Here is a 13,809-nt window from a genome sequence, read left to right on the forward strand (position 1 = left end):
ATATAGATATAGATATAGATATAGATATAGATATAGATATAGATAAAGATGAAGATAAAGGGAAAGATTAAGATAAAGATATACGTCTTTGTCCTAGGTTAAGGTTTAATCTTACTATTTTTCCTCAACTTTAAGAGGGTCACATTATTACTTTCAATGATATTTGTATCGTGTTTGCCTCGTCTTCTCAGTAGTCGTCTTTCTGGATCGTTGCCGTATCGGCCCTCTTTTTGGTCATATTCCTCTTCGCATTCATTTTAGTGTCATATCGTAATCGTGTTCGTCTTTGTCTGAGTTTTGGTCTTAATTTAGTATTATTTCTTAATCAGAAGCTACTTTTGCTTTCCAACGATTATTTTCTGAGCAAAAAATTTAATTCAATGTCGATTATTTCCTAAGCAAAAAATAAAACTCAAAAATAACAGTTATTTTCTGAGCGGAAAATAAAACTCAGTAAATAATCATTAAAAAGTAAGTTTTAATCAAAGTCATAACCGTTACAGCCCCTGGTCGCAACTCAAAAAACAAAGACCCGAGAAAAACGGGTTTAGGGTTTTGGGTTTACATACATATAGGACGTATCCAAAACGCTAAAATACTAAGAATCAGTCTCTTTTATTTCTAAACCTCAGCAGATTGTAACGGTAAATGTGCGCAACCAGGCTTGGATGCTAGTTTGCGCAAGTTAGTCTTTGTATTCTAGACGGATTTAAAAGTAAAACAGACTGAAGCTTTGTATTTTGACGTTTTGGATGCACGCATACTCCCGGACTAAAAAATAGTACATATTTTGTTTTAATAGTGTTAGTGAGCTTAGTAACACGATTTGTTTGTTAGGAAAAATGAAAAAAACAAGTAAGAAAGTCTAAGTTCGGGCGGAGCCGAACATTAAATACCCGGCGCAAGTATTAAATATATGTTTTCCACCTTTCCGAAAGCTACCGCTACATGATAAGCCGGGGTGTATAGATTTTAAGTAAATTAGCGTCCTTAAATTTCGAAATATTGAAATTTCAAGCATATCTGAAATTTACCGTTATATGAAATGCGGCCTCAATTTTAGTCCGATTTCAACAATTTTCAACGGTTTGCTTTTATGTGGCAAGCACAATAACCATACCGAGCTTTGTCCAAATTGCTGGAACGGTTAGCGAGATACATATATGTGATCACAAGTGGGCGGTGCTACGCCCATTTTCCAAAATTTTGTCATAAACGTATTTCTTGGTAAAGAATTGTTGCAATCATCAATTTTGAATAAATTAGCTTCAATATTTACTGATTTATCGAAGATTTTGTACTTCTCGAAATTACCGTTATATGGGATGTGGGCGTGGTTATTGTCCGATTTTAGAAATTTTCGGCCAGTTGGTATGCTGTACCGTGCCAAGTTTGGAAGAAATTGGTGTAGCGGTTACCAAGATATACACATGTAACCATAAGTGGGCGTGGCTACGCCCATTTGCCAAAATTTTGTAATATTCTTATTTTTCGTCTAAAACTCATTGCAAATATCAATTTTTAGTGAATTATCTTCAGTAGTTACTAAAATATCGCAGTTTTCGTTTTTCTGAAAATTACCGTTATATGGGAGGTAGGCGTGGTTATTGTCCATTTTCCAAAAATTTTTAATATTCATGTTTTCCGTCTGAGACTCATTGTAAGTATCAATTTTGAGTGGATTATCTTCAGTAGTTACTAAAATATCGCAGTTTTCGTATTTCTTAAAATTACCGTTATATGGGAGGTAGGCGTGGTTATTATCCGATTTCGCCCATTTTCAATACCATCCGTCCCACGCCCAAAAGAAGTTCACGTACCAAGTTTCGTTAAGATATCTCAATTTTTACTCGAGTTATCGTGTGCACAGACGGACGGACGGACGGACGGACGGACGGACGGACGGACAGACAGTCACCGCTTAATCGATTTCTCTTTTCATTCTGATCATTTATGTATACATTTGTCTATATCTATCTCGATTCGTTTTGCCTGTTACAAACAACCGTTATGTGAACAAAGTTATAATACCCTTGTGCACAAGTGCGCTCGGGTATAAAAACAACAAAGTCTAATCGGTAGAAGTTATAGCTGCTATTTCGGAGATCCCCACCAGCGCTGCCGAATTGACGATTTCGTCGTCATTTTGACGTTTTTTAAGCTCAATGACGTTTTCCGATGTTTCCCCCCGTAATGACGATTTTTTATTTTAGTTTTTCCACCTAAAGTTAAACGTAATCCAAAGTACAACCATGCATTTATCTAGTTTTGTTCTACAACCGTGCTTTTAGTTATATTAAATTTGTTCTAGATGGTTAAATTCTAATCGTTATTTTGAACTGTTGTAACTGATTTAAAAGAGACAGAAAAATAGCAGAGGGAATTTGTTCAGTCAAGAATACCTATCATTTAATAAATGCTAATGTTACACTTTCAAAAACTTCAAGCCAGTGGATTTGAACAATTTAAAAGCAGTTGTGTTTTAAAGTGTAATTTAAAATTGTCGTTAACAACTACAAATCCACTTTTATTAACCCATATGAAATGTGGGTTCCCTTTGGTTTTGAAATGTGTGGTCATATTTATTGTATTTATGTAATTTTGTTTCTATTTTTTATTTGGTTAAAAAAGTATAATAAACAAAAATTTTATTTGTGGTCATATTTATTGTATTTATGTAATTTTGTTTCTATTTTTTATTTGGTTAAAAAAGTATAATAAACAAAAATTTTATTTTTTTTTGGCCGAAATGACAATTTCCATGACGATTTTCAGCAAAACTTTCGGCAACGCTGATCCCCACATCTGCTCATCAGACTTCTATTTTCCAGACTTCAGCAGGGATCGAACCCGCGTCAACGATGCGAAAAGTCAGAAGAGCTATACGCACCCCGTAAACAAATAAATCGTGGTACAAAGCTCAACAGCACTATTCAAATAAATATTAATAAGCCACAATAAAATTGGCAATACATATTTTGATTACTGAGCTACTGGCAATCGGTTCAGCTATGGAATTACATTAGGGTTGCCAGAATTTTTTGCAAGAAATCAGTATCTTAGACTATTTCATGCTATAAAAGTCAATACTTTTCAGTACATTTTTATTCAAAGCAAAATTATTCATGCAAGTAACAGAAAATACTTTAAAACGCCAGACAACTTGCTTTTAACAATATTTTAGTATTTGAAGAAAATGTAGTTGGTTCAAAATAAAAATGTTATTCTTTTTAACATGAGGGTACACATTAACATGTAGTATAAAATATCCTTATAACATCATAGTAAAATATATTATTTATTATTTATGACATTTTTGAATAGCATTAATAAGATAATTTCCCCTTTCAGTGTTTAAATAACCAAAACGATTTTTACAATTCATTTTAAAATTACTTTAATCTGGAGTTCGTTTTCAACAATTTTAATTAGAAGTCGGTTTCTCTCTTTGCGCAAGGAAGCAAACTTTATACTTAAGATCCTCTCTAAAAACAAAACTACATATATTTTCAAACTATGGAAACGTACCACTATTTTAAGACCTCATCCATATTTCCTCATGGCTTAAATTACTTTTTTTAACTGCGCAAAAACTTTGAAAGGCTAAGAATTCCCTAAAGAGAGAATCTAAGACATTGAGATGTCTTATATTCAAAACTCTTTTACAATGTCACTAAACTGTGAAAAAATAATTGTATGTTGTAGGCAAAAACCATTCAATTGTTCAAATTTGTTGTTATTAAACTGAAAGTTATTTTCGAGATAGCTAACAACACTCGACAAAAAACGCCAGCCCTCTTTTTAATAATTTATACTTATGCCCATACAACGACGCCTGTTTTTTTGTATTAATTTCTTACGCATATCAAACATGATCTGAAACATGTCCACTATAATTAAATTATTTGCTGGGTTATGGAGCTACTTCGGCCGATGAAAAAGAGAAATGAAAGTAGATTTTCTTCCTTCCCTCCTACGCATTTTGACGCTTCGCGTCTTCCTCAGGGAGTCTGTTTTATTTAACAATAAATAAAAACAATAAACATGAATTACAATCACAATATTTTATGAGAGTACAAAATGTACTGACGAAATGTATGGATCGCGTTTTGAATATGCTACACCTTCAAAATTTATTGCGCGATCCGTGATCCGGATTTCAAAACTTCTAGATATTTTGCGTTCCGTATCACGATCCATCAATATTTGATGCTACACCTTCAATAAATATCAAGATTCAGGATCGCGATCCAAATATCGCAATCCGTATTGATGGTGTGACAGGCGCCTAATGATTGTTGAATTTATAATTTAAATGTAAGTTAAAAATTGTGTATAAGCCTTTTTGCTATTGTGATTGTAATTCATGTTTATTGTTTTTATTTATCTTATATATAAAAATAAGTGCACGTTATTGGTGTGACCTCATAACTTGAGAACGGCTTCACCGAATTCAACCAAATTTATGTGGCATATTCGATCTACCATGTAGATGGTAAAGGGGGCGTGGCACCACCCATACTAACTAAAATATAAAAATAAGAGAACGTTTTGGTTGTGACCATATAACTTGAGAGCGGCTTCACCGAATTCAACCAAATTTATGCGGCATATTAAGGCTATCACGCAGATGGTTTATGTGAAGTTTGCTTGAATTCGGAAAAGGGGGCGTGGCGCCTGTATTTTATATATAAAAATTAGTGAGTTAGCTTATAACTTGAGAACGGCTTGACCGAATTCAGCCAAATTCATAAAACATATTCGGGCCATGCAGATATTTTATGTGGAGTTTGCCCAAATTTGGAAAAGGCGGCGTGGCTTATGTATCTTATATATAAAGATAAGTACACGTTTTTGGTGTGAGCTTATAACTTGATAACGGCTTCACCGATTCAACCAAATTTATACGGCATATTCAGGCTATCATCCAGAGGGTTTATGTGAAGTTTGCCCGAATTCGTAAAAGGGGGTGTGGCACCTCCCATACTAACTAAAATTTTTATGTTGTATATCTCTTGAAATATTTGTGGTAGAGTATTGGAAATTGGTATAGAGGTATATCAAATAATTCCATACTCATGGAGAAAAATGGGCGGTATTGGAAAAGAGGGCGTGCACCTCCCATCCTATATATATAAAAAAGAAGTGCAAGATTTCATCCAAATTTATATGGCATAGTCGGGGCTATTATGCAGATAGTTTGTGTTAAGTTTCCCCGAATTCGGAAAAGAGGGCATGGCACCACCCATACTAACAAAAATTTTCATCTGGTATATCTCTTGAAATATTTGTGGTAGATTACTGGAATTGGTATAGAGACATATGAAATAATTCCATACTCCCCATCTTAAATAAAAAAATAAGTGCGCGAATTCTACCAAATTTAAACGGTATATTCGGACTATCATGCAGATGGGTTATGTGAAGTGTGCCCGAATTCGGTCCAGCGGTTCATGATATATGACAGTTTATGTCTGTCACGTGAACCACGTATATGGTACAAAAGCAAATACATGAAAAATCGAAAACATAGTGAAAAATTCTTGCTATGATGTGCTGTGTTTATTTTTTCTTCGGATAAATTAAGTCAAGTATAAACATGGCTGCAATATAATTCACAATTAGTGCTTGATTTTTTTTAAACATATACGATTTAAAAACAACAAAAACAGATTGTTTTATTTCAACCCGGCCCACAGTGTATCATTTCCATATTCCAGAAAAGATTAATTATATTATTTTATGTCGCCAAATTTCAAACCAACGTCAAGAATGTTTTTAGAAATGCCTGATAAAGACGAAACAATAACAACTAAAAAATTTAAATCAAAGTGTATGGCGGAACGGGGTTTGATTTGGAAAATTACTGAGCGCAATAATATTTAAACTTGTATATTTGAAACTGAATCTCAATGTTTAATTTGTCGGTGTTATGTGATTTATGCAACAATTGCTAAAATATCATTTTGGTCTTATTTTTTTAGGTATGATGTTTTTAATGAATATACATTTTTGGGAATTTAGTAAACTAGGACTGAGTATTTCATGTTAAAGTAAAACGATGTTGACTTAGACTTATTTTTAGCAAATTATTATTTTTATTAGACCCGAAAACTCGTTATCCGCCACTATTCGATAAAGTTTGTATCTCAGTTTATTTGCCACTCCTCCTAGATTTTAAACAACACAATTTTAGCTGCTGGAAAGTGCAGGTTTTGATGAAATTTTCTTTTTTCTGGCCTACTGGGAATTTCAATTTCTACGAGTAATTCATTTGCATTTTATCTCGGCCGAGACAAATTCTTGTATTTTTGCTTTGAATAGAGAATGCCTGATTCATTACATTTCCAATGGTATCCCATTTTTGTAAATAGAGCAAGAAATATTGAACTTATAACGGAATTTTGTTGACCCAACTTGACTTTTTTATCAATATTTTCTACGCCCATAATTAAAAAAATATATATTTATTTTTAAGTCCATTTCTGTCAGTTTATAATTCCTTGTTATAGGGAAATTCTAAATATTAATTTTGGGCATTTTAGCCTTTGTAGTTAGTTAAATATTTCAGTTTTTGCATTTTTAAAAATTGCAGTTATATAATAGGGTGGCGTGACAGTAACTATAAATTACCAATTTTTTTGTAAAAAGCTTCGCCTATCTTATTAACGTACCTTGTGCAAAATTTCATTAATCTATCTTCAATAGTTTTCGAATTACAGAATTAAAAGCAGCTAGATGGGTCAAATCTTACACTGTGCGGCCTTGAGCTCAAAAAAATCAATATTATAATCAATTGAATTTATTTTAATAATTTTGCACAAGGTTGTTGCATCATTTCGTACGAAAAGTTTCAAAAAGTAGTGGAAAATTGTTGCTATAATGTGGTGTTTTTATTTTTTCTTCGGATAAATTAAGTCAAGTATAAACATGGCTGCAAGTCTTTCCCTATTGAAAGCCAATGGAATGAAAGTCACCACAACACAAAATATCTGTCATTTCATCGTATTATCGAATAGGTGGTGTACATTGATATTCGGTCTTTCTATTTTGGACTTTGAAGAATCAACACAATGCAGGATTTATGTGGAAATCAACAGCTTTTTGGTGGTGCTTTGGTATTATTGCCAGGTGACTTTCGACAAACATTGCCCGTGATTCCACGATCAACACCGGCAGATGAGATCAATGCATGCTTGAAGTCTTCCCCTCTGTAGCGATATGTGCAAAAATTGACATTACACATGAACATGCGTGTTCAGTTGCACAATAATCGATTTGAAGATCGGTTCTCGAAGCAATTGTTAGAGATCGGAAATGGCAAAGTTCGAATCGATAATACAAATGGCTTGATTACTTTGCCGAAGAATTTTTGTACAATTCTCCAATTAAAGAAAAATTGATTGAATGCGTGTTTCCAAATATTGCTCAAAATTACCTGTATTGAGATTGGTTGAGAGAACGCGCAATACTGGCACCAAAAATGTGCATGTCAATTCAATCAATTATCAAATTCAAGAAAAATTGCTATATGAAGTGACAACATATAAATCTGTTGACAGCGCAATGAATCAAGATGACGCAGTGAATTATCCAGTTGAATTTTTGAATTCAATGGAACCGCCTGGTATGCCACCACATTGTTTGAATTTAAAGATCGGCTCATCAATTATTTTACTACGGAATTTAAATGCTCCAAAACTGTGTAATGGCACAAGACTGGCAGTAAAAAAATTGATGGCGAATTCAGTTGAAGCAACAATACTGACTGGCAAAGCGAAAGGTGAAATTGTTCTCATACCACGTATTCCACTGATAAAAACAGACATGACGTTTGAATTCAAGCGTTTGCAATTCCCAGTGCGTCTAGCATTTGCCATGTCCGTCAACAAGGCGCCAGGACAAACTCTTCAAGTATGCGGATTGAATTTGGAGGAGCCGTGCTTTTCGCACGGACAGCTATACGTGGCATGTTCAAGAGTTGGCATTCCAAATTTTTTATTTATTCATACCCAAGATGGAAAAACAAAAAATGTTGTATATCCAAATGTGTTGGATTAAGATTAAAAATAAAGAATCAAACATTTTGAAATAAAACAAATGATAAATATTAATATAGAAAAATTCCAGGATTTTTCATCAATTTTTCAATATTTGGTGTAGAGAAGCACACCGGGGTACCGCTAGTTGTTGAATAAAATAGACTCCCTGAGGAAGACGCGAAGCGTCGAAACGCGTAGGAGGGAAGGAAGAAAATCTATTTGCGTTTCTTATTTTCATCGGCCGAAGTAGCTCCATAATAAATATAATTAAATTATTTTCTTCTTACTTTTTTACAGTACAGGTTAACGACGTCTAGGGATGTTGCGATACTACTGATATAATCTTGGTATCGATACTTTTGTTTAGATACTGGGTAAATCGGTATTCGATACTAGGGTGACGATAATATTGATACCTATATGTGTATTTTCTTTCGATACCGCTTAATGTATCATAATAACATCAATATCAGTATCATCTTCATACAAGCCATATCGTTCGTAGAATTCTATTTTAGTATGTTTCCTGATTAGGGAATACATGTTATTGTTCGCGCGATAATTTATTTCCTATGTCCATTTGATACTAGTATCGATACTTTTATGGCATCGTAATGTATTCAAACCATATAAACACAGTACAGCGTAACGACATTGATTTGTTTTTATTTCTGTTTTTCTGCCTTTAAGGCCAGTATTCATCTCTCAAGAAAAGCAAAAACCCCATATAAAATGAAGTACAAGAAATTGCTAAGAAATTTTCTTGAGTAAAATTTCCTGAAGGCAGTACGCAGTTCTTAAGAAACTTGCTACGATTTCTACTACAGAACACAAGGTAACCCATGTTTGCAACAGAAATATATGCCCGTTCCATTATTTCTTGAGGAAAGAGTGAGCAACACGCTGTGAAGTATCAAATGCCAAAATTCCTTGGACACTCACACGAAACTTTTTTCTTGACCATATTCTTGAGAGCTGCATACAGGCCTTTACGCCGAAAAGTAAATTATATCATCACATTACCAGGTGCAACTCCTATTTGAAAAATCTGAAATTTTCGTGAATAGAACGAATTTAAAGAAAGATTTACTGATTTTCTGATGAAATCGAGCCATTTTTACCTCGTTTTTGTTAGCTTGGGATGTAACTATGTAATAATGATGCGCCTAAAAGATGCAGCGATTTCCATTGTCAAATTACGTAGCGAGTTGTTAGTTTTTAAACTATAATTTTATTTATACGTTGTTGATTACACACTGCAGTTGTTAAAGATTTCATATTAATTTATCATTAACTTATTATGTCAAAAATTTTGTGTATCAAAAGGATAAAATATCGATATTTTATTTCCGACACCAATACCAATATTTATAAGGATACTTAGCATCTAATACATCATACGATACTAACGACATCCAACGTTGTGTAAAAACCTTAAAAAAATTCTAAAGTATTTTGTTTGTGTAAAGTAATATTACACACACAAAACAAATGGGGGAAAATTACCGAACACCGAGTTATCGAGTACCAAGCACGGTGGCAAGACCCCTATTACAAATTTTTATGCTCAGTATTGAAAATTCAGTGCAAATCAGTACAAATTTTGGAAAATCAGGACATTAGCGTAGTGATTGAAGAAATGAACAAAATCAGTACAACAATTGAAACATCAGTACTGTATTGATAAAATCAGTACATCCGGCAACCGTAAATTACACACCACCTTCGTTAAAGAATGGTGGAATAGGGGGTCTTCGACTCGATAATTTGGCCACTCTCCAGCATAACGGAACCTCCGTTAACCAATGTATTCTACCATCGTTATGAATTCGAAATGCAGCCCATTCTGAAAAAAAAAAATTTCTTTTCCACATTTGGCTTCACTACATTTGTTTCTCGTTTTCCACATTTCAAAGTAAAGTGATTTGTAAACACTTATAAAATATTTGCTTTTTAAATTTAAACAAAATTTGTTTGTTATTGCAAGTTTATTTCAAAAACTCCTTTAGAAATGCTTATTAGATTAGATTTCAACTATTTAAAACAGTGCCTATTCAATTTACAAATAGGAAGAGGACATAAAAGCAAAGCCATCTGATCTGATACTTTTTGCAAATATGAGTACTGGCATCGATTCTTCTTGAGAGGATTCTATATGTGTACTACATCGTATTGATACATTTCTAAAAAGTTCACTCTCTATTGGAGGGATGCCGTTATAAAATATATTTATACACTCATTCTGTTGCAGAAATTTTCATTTGATAACTAAAGCACATGTCTACTTTAAAAGAATTCGTTGAGTTCTATGCTCGTACACACATACTCGACACAAAAACGTTCTGCTTGTGTTGGCAGCTCTGCCAACGCTGTTCATCACTGGTTTAAGCCCAACATTCTGCATACTCCAACTGGGATGTATTATTTAAATATACTTACAGTGATTTGAAATTTCCAGTTCCTGTCCGGTTGTTGCATATTCAATGAATGGAATATCCAGGTAATCGTAACTATCCGTTAAGTTAGATTTTGGGTTGTCTGGCGGGATACTTCTATAGTACAACTGATCTGAAGAATTAACATATTTTTCGTTACCCATCTTCGCATGCGACTTTTCTTCCGAACTTCCAGCGGATAATCTCAAGTGACCTGCCTGCGCCATGGGTACTGGAATTTGTAAGCTTGCTGAGAGAACGCCAAACTTGTCTAATATATTTGGTGAAGACTGCCGTCGATCAATGGGTTCAGAATTTTGAGAATTGGCTTTACGTTCGTCATGACAAATTTTTTGGGTTGTAGAAGGACGATTATTATGCGTATTCGAATAGCTAAAATGAAGCAACAGTGACTAAATTTTACTTCCGTAATTCGATGCATTTACTTACCGCTTCATTTCATTCGAACCATTCGTGGTCGCATCCGGTGCACGCGACGCATCGTTATCATGCATGACGGACTCCCGCGTGTACAGCCGCTTTGCTGATGTTTTTGATTGCACGGAACTTACGCCAACACCAACACAGCTGGGAATATTAGATGCTGACGTACTTTGGATACGCGTATTGGAAGTAGGTGAAACTATGAGTTCAGGACTACTCAGCGAGGAGCAAGAGTTGGCAATATCATCCCTGAATGCAGTTAAAGAAATACAAGTTACAATTCCGACAGGTTTTGTGGAAAGTAAGTATGTAAATACAGCTAAATCGGGTTTTATAACTTTTTTATTTGATGTCCGCATTTTATAAATGACATACCGTTATAAAGGTAGTAAAAAAGGCTGTATGCCTCTCAAGAAAGAATTATCTTATTCTGTCAAACTAAAAAGTTATAATTATTTTTTTATTAAAACTTAACACGTTATAAATGATAATAGTTTATAAATGGTAGAAATTATAGCTTGGTATTTTGGAGACCACATCTCCTTATCAGACTTCTTCACTGGCATTCGATACACCGACCCCAGCTTCCAAAGCCAGTGGTCTACACACTGTGCCAAGTTTGCCTTATAAATTGTTGTTGCTTTTTCCACTTTTTCCCATATGCCAACCCACCAAAAGAGATGTAATCTCCGAAATAGCAGCTATAACTTCCACAATTTATAAACTATTGTCGTTTTGCCGAAATAATTTTCCAATAAAAACGTCCTCAAGCTCAATACAAATTTTTTAATACGAAAAAAACCAAACTTTTATAAAAACGCCACCCTGTAGTCAATAGTAAGAAGATCAAAAATACACTCCCATTATGAAGAGCGCCTTGACTATATGTATATTTGACTAGCTTAATAGCGGAGGACGATGCAGCGATTTAAAAGTTTTTACGGGGTGCCCAAAATTATTGATCAAAATGGCTGGTAACAAATTAAACTTTTATTCGGCTAATACATTGTGATATGGTCGACGGTAATTACCAGGGAACGGATTTTATGGAAATTGCCTTTTTTCTGCTAAAGGGATAGAGTATATTCGATTAAGAATGTCCACGATATAGCTTTCCCTGATTCCATACATATGTTACCGGTCAAACGCGATCTTACGGCTAAACTAGTTTTGCCTAGGCCAAACTAGTTCTACCAACATGTGATAGGATATACCAGTTTAGCTTAGGATAAACTGGTCTTTCCTAAGCCAGTTTGGACAACCGGTTAACTCTAGTCTGAACTAGCTGATCCTGATATTAATGTACTTTACAGTTTAAACTAGTGTGGCCTATGTTGATTCAGAGTGTCCAGATTTGGCGATTTGGCACCAATTTGGCACCAATTTGGCGTTTTTTGGATATTTGCGCGTAAAAAATTAGGAAATCGCCATTGGCGAATTTTGACGATTTTTTCCTTCAAATAAATTTTTTCCAATTGTAAAAATATACAAAACTTAGTTTTCCGCGATAATTTTACAGAAGCGGCTAATGAATTGCGTTTATTATGGACTTAACTTAAGAAGCATGTTAAAAGACTGTCAAAAGCTTTTAATCACCCTAATCGAAGAACTTTTGAAACGATTACCTAGTCAATTAAATACTTTTAAAAGAGCTTTGATTTTGTCACCAGAAAAGTGAATCACAAGAGGGCGAGCTTCAGGGACCTGCCAATTCACAATTTGACTTTGAAGGAAAGAAAAGCAGCGGAAACTGATTATTTAAATTTTTTAACTTTCCCATGGAATAACTTTTTTCAGAACCATTCCATCCGACTGTGCAGAATTTTGGATAATTGCTTACGGAGTGAAAACCGCAACAGGCAATAAAATGTTTGGAAATATAAGTAAAGTAGCCTTCATATTATTATTCTTGCCGCACTCATATGCTTTTGTTGAGCGCTTTTTTCCGTAATGAATTCAATAAAAAGTATGATTCGAAATAGGATGAGGTTGGAAAGCCTCAATTCAATAGTTCGAATAAAGTGTTATATGAAGGCTAATAGTTTCTGCTGCAAACCGTTTCCAATATCAAGCAGTATGCTATCAAGGTTGAATAGCTCAATATATGACAGCAACAGAAATGTAAATCATTCAGACACTAAAGGTGATTTTGAAGAAATTGTTGAATTTGCTGATCTCGCCTTATTATAGGTTTCTATTTTATTTTTAGCACCAAGCTCCTAAAAGCGGATTGTGCGATTAATCAATTAATATGAGTTATAACAAATTTAATAATTACGCAGTCCTATTGCAAAATGTGTTGAAACAAATATTTTTAAAAAGTATGCGTATGTTTAAAGATAATTGTTTGTACATCACTATTATACAAATACGTGATTTGTGTTATTTATTATTACCCTCTGAAGGTATTATATTCGTTATTGATTTTAAAAACTATATTATAACAAGATCTCATTTTTAAAATAAAAGATTTGCTAAATCGATTTCATGAATTTTATTTAAAAAAAAGATTGGTGATTTTTGGCGATTTTTTTTCAGAAACTGCGCTTTTTTCTAAACAATCTTCACACCCTGATTGTGGGTGCAGAGATGAGCTGTGTTAAATATGCCTTACCTCGGGTGAGGCCAATAATTGATTAAGGGTCGTAAGGAAAATCCTTTGCTTTGCATGCATTTGACAAGTAGTAGATCGTACATATATATTTTCTGCCCCTTTTATGGGTAGGAAATCTAATGATGCACTTCAACATATGTTATTTTAGACATTATCCAGTAAAAACATGTATGTAACAGTTTTACTAGAATTTTTACTGGCTGGCGGTTTCTTACAAAACTTGCAAAAAAATAGCAAAGTAGGTGAAATTGAGAGAGTGAAAATGACAGCTAAA

The 13,809-nt window shown here is 33.9% G+C and overlaps 1 protein-coding gene across 1 annotated transcript in view; it reads right to left on the reverse strand.

Moving 5' to 3' along the window:
* LOC118745510 (rho GTPase-activating protein 6-like) overlaps nt 1–13,809 on the reverse strand; it is a 193,791-nt gene that overhangs the window by 16,525 nt on the left and 163,457 nt on the right. Inside the window, exons 10-12 of the mRNA XM_036478959.1 lie at nt 10,928–11,170; nt 10,638–10,870; nt 10,482–10,580 (exon numbers count right to left, since the gene is read on the reverse strand). Coding sequence (XP_036334852.1) covers nt 10,482–10,580; nt 10,638–10,870; nt 10,928–11,170 — 575 coding nt within the window. The remainder of the gene's footprint in view (nt 1–10,481; nt 10,581–10,637; nt 10,871–10,927; nt 11,171–13,809) is intronic.

Source organism: Rhagoletis pomonella, unplaced genomic scaffold (genome assembly GCF_013731165.1).
Source record: "Rhagoletis pomonella isolate Grant_MI unplaced genomic scaffold, Rhpom_1.0 Rhpom_scaffold_00009, whole genome shotgun sequence".
NCBI lineage: Eukaryota > Metazoa > Arthropoda > Insecta > Diptera > Tephritidae > Rhagoletis > Rhagoletis pomonella.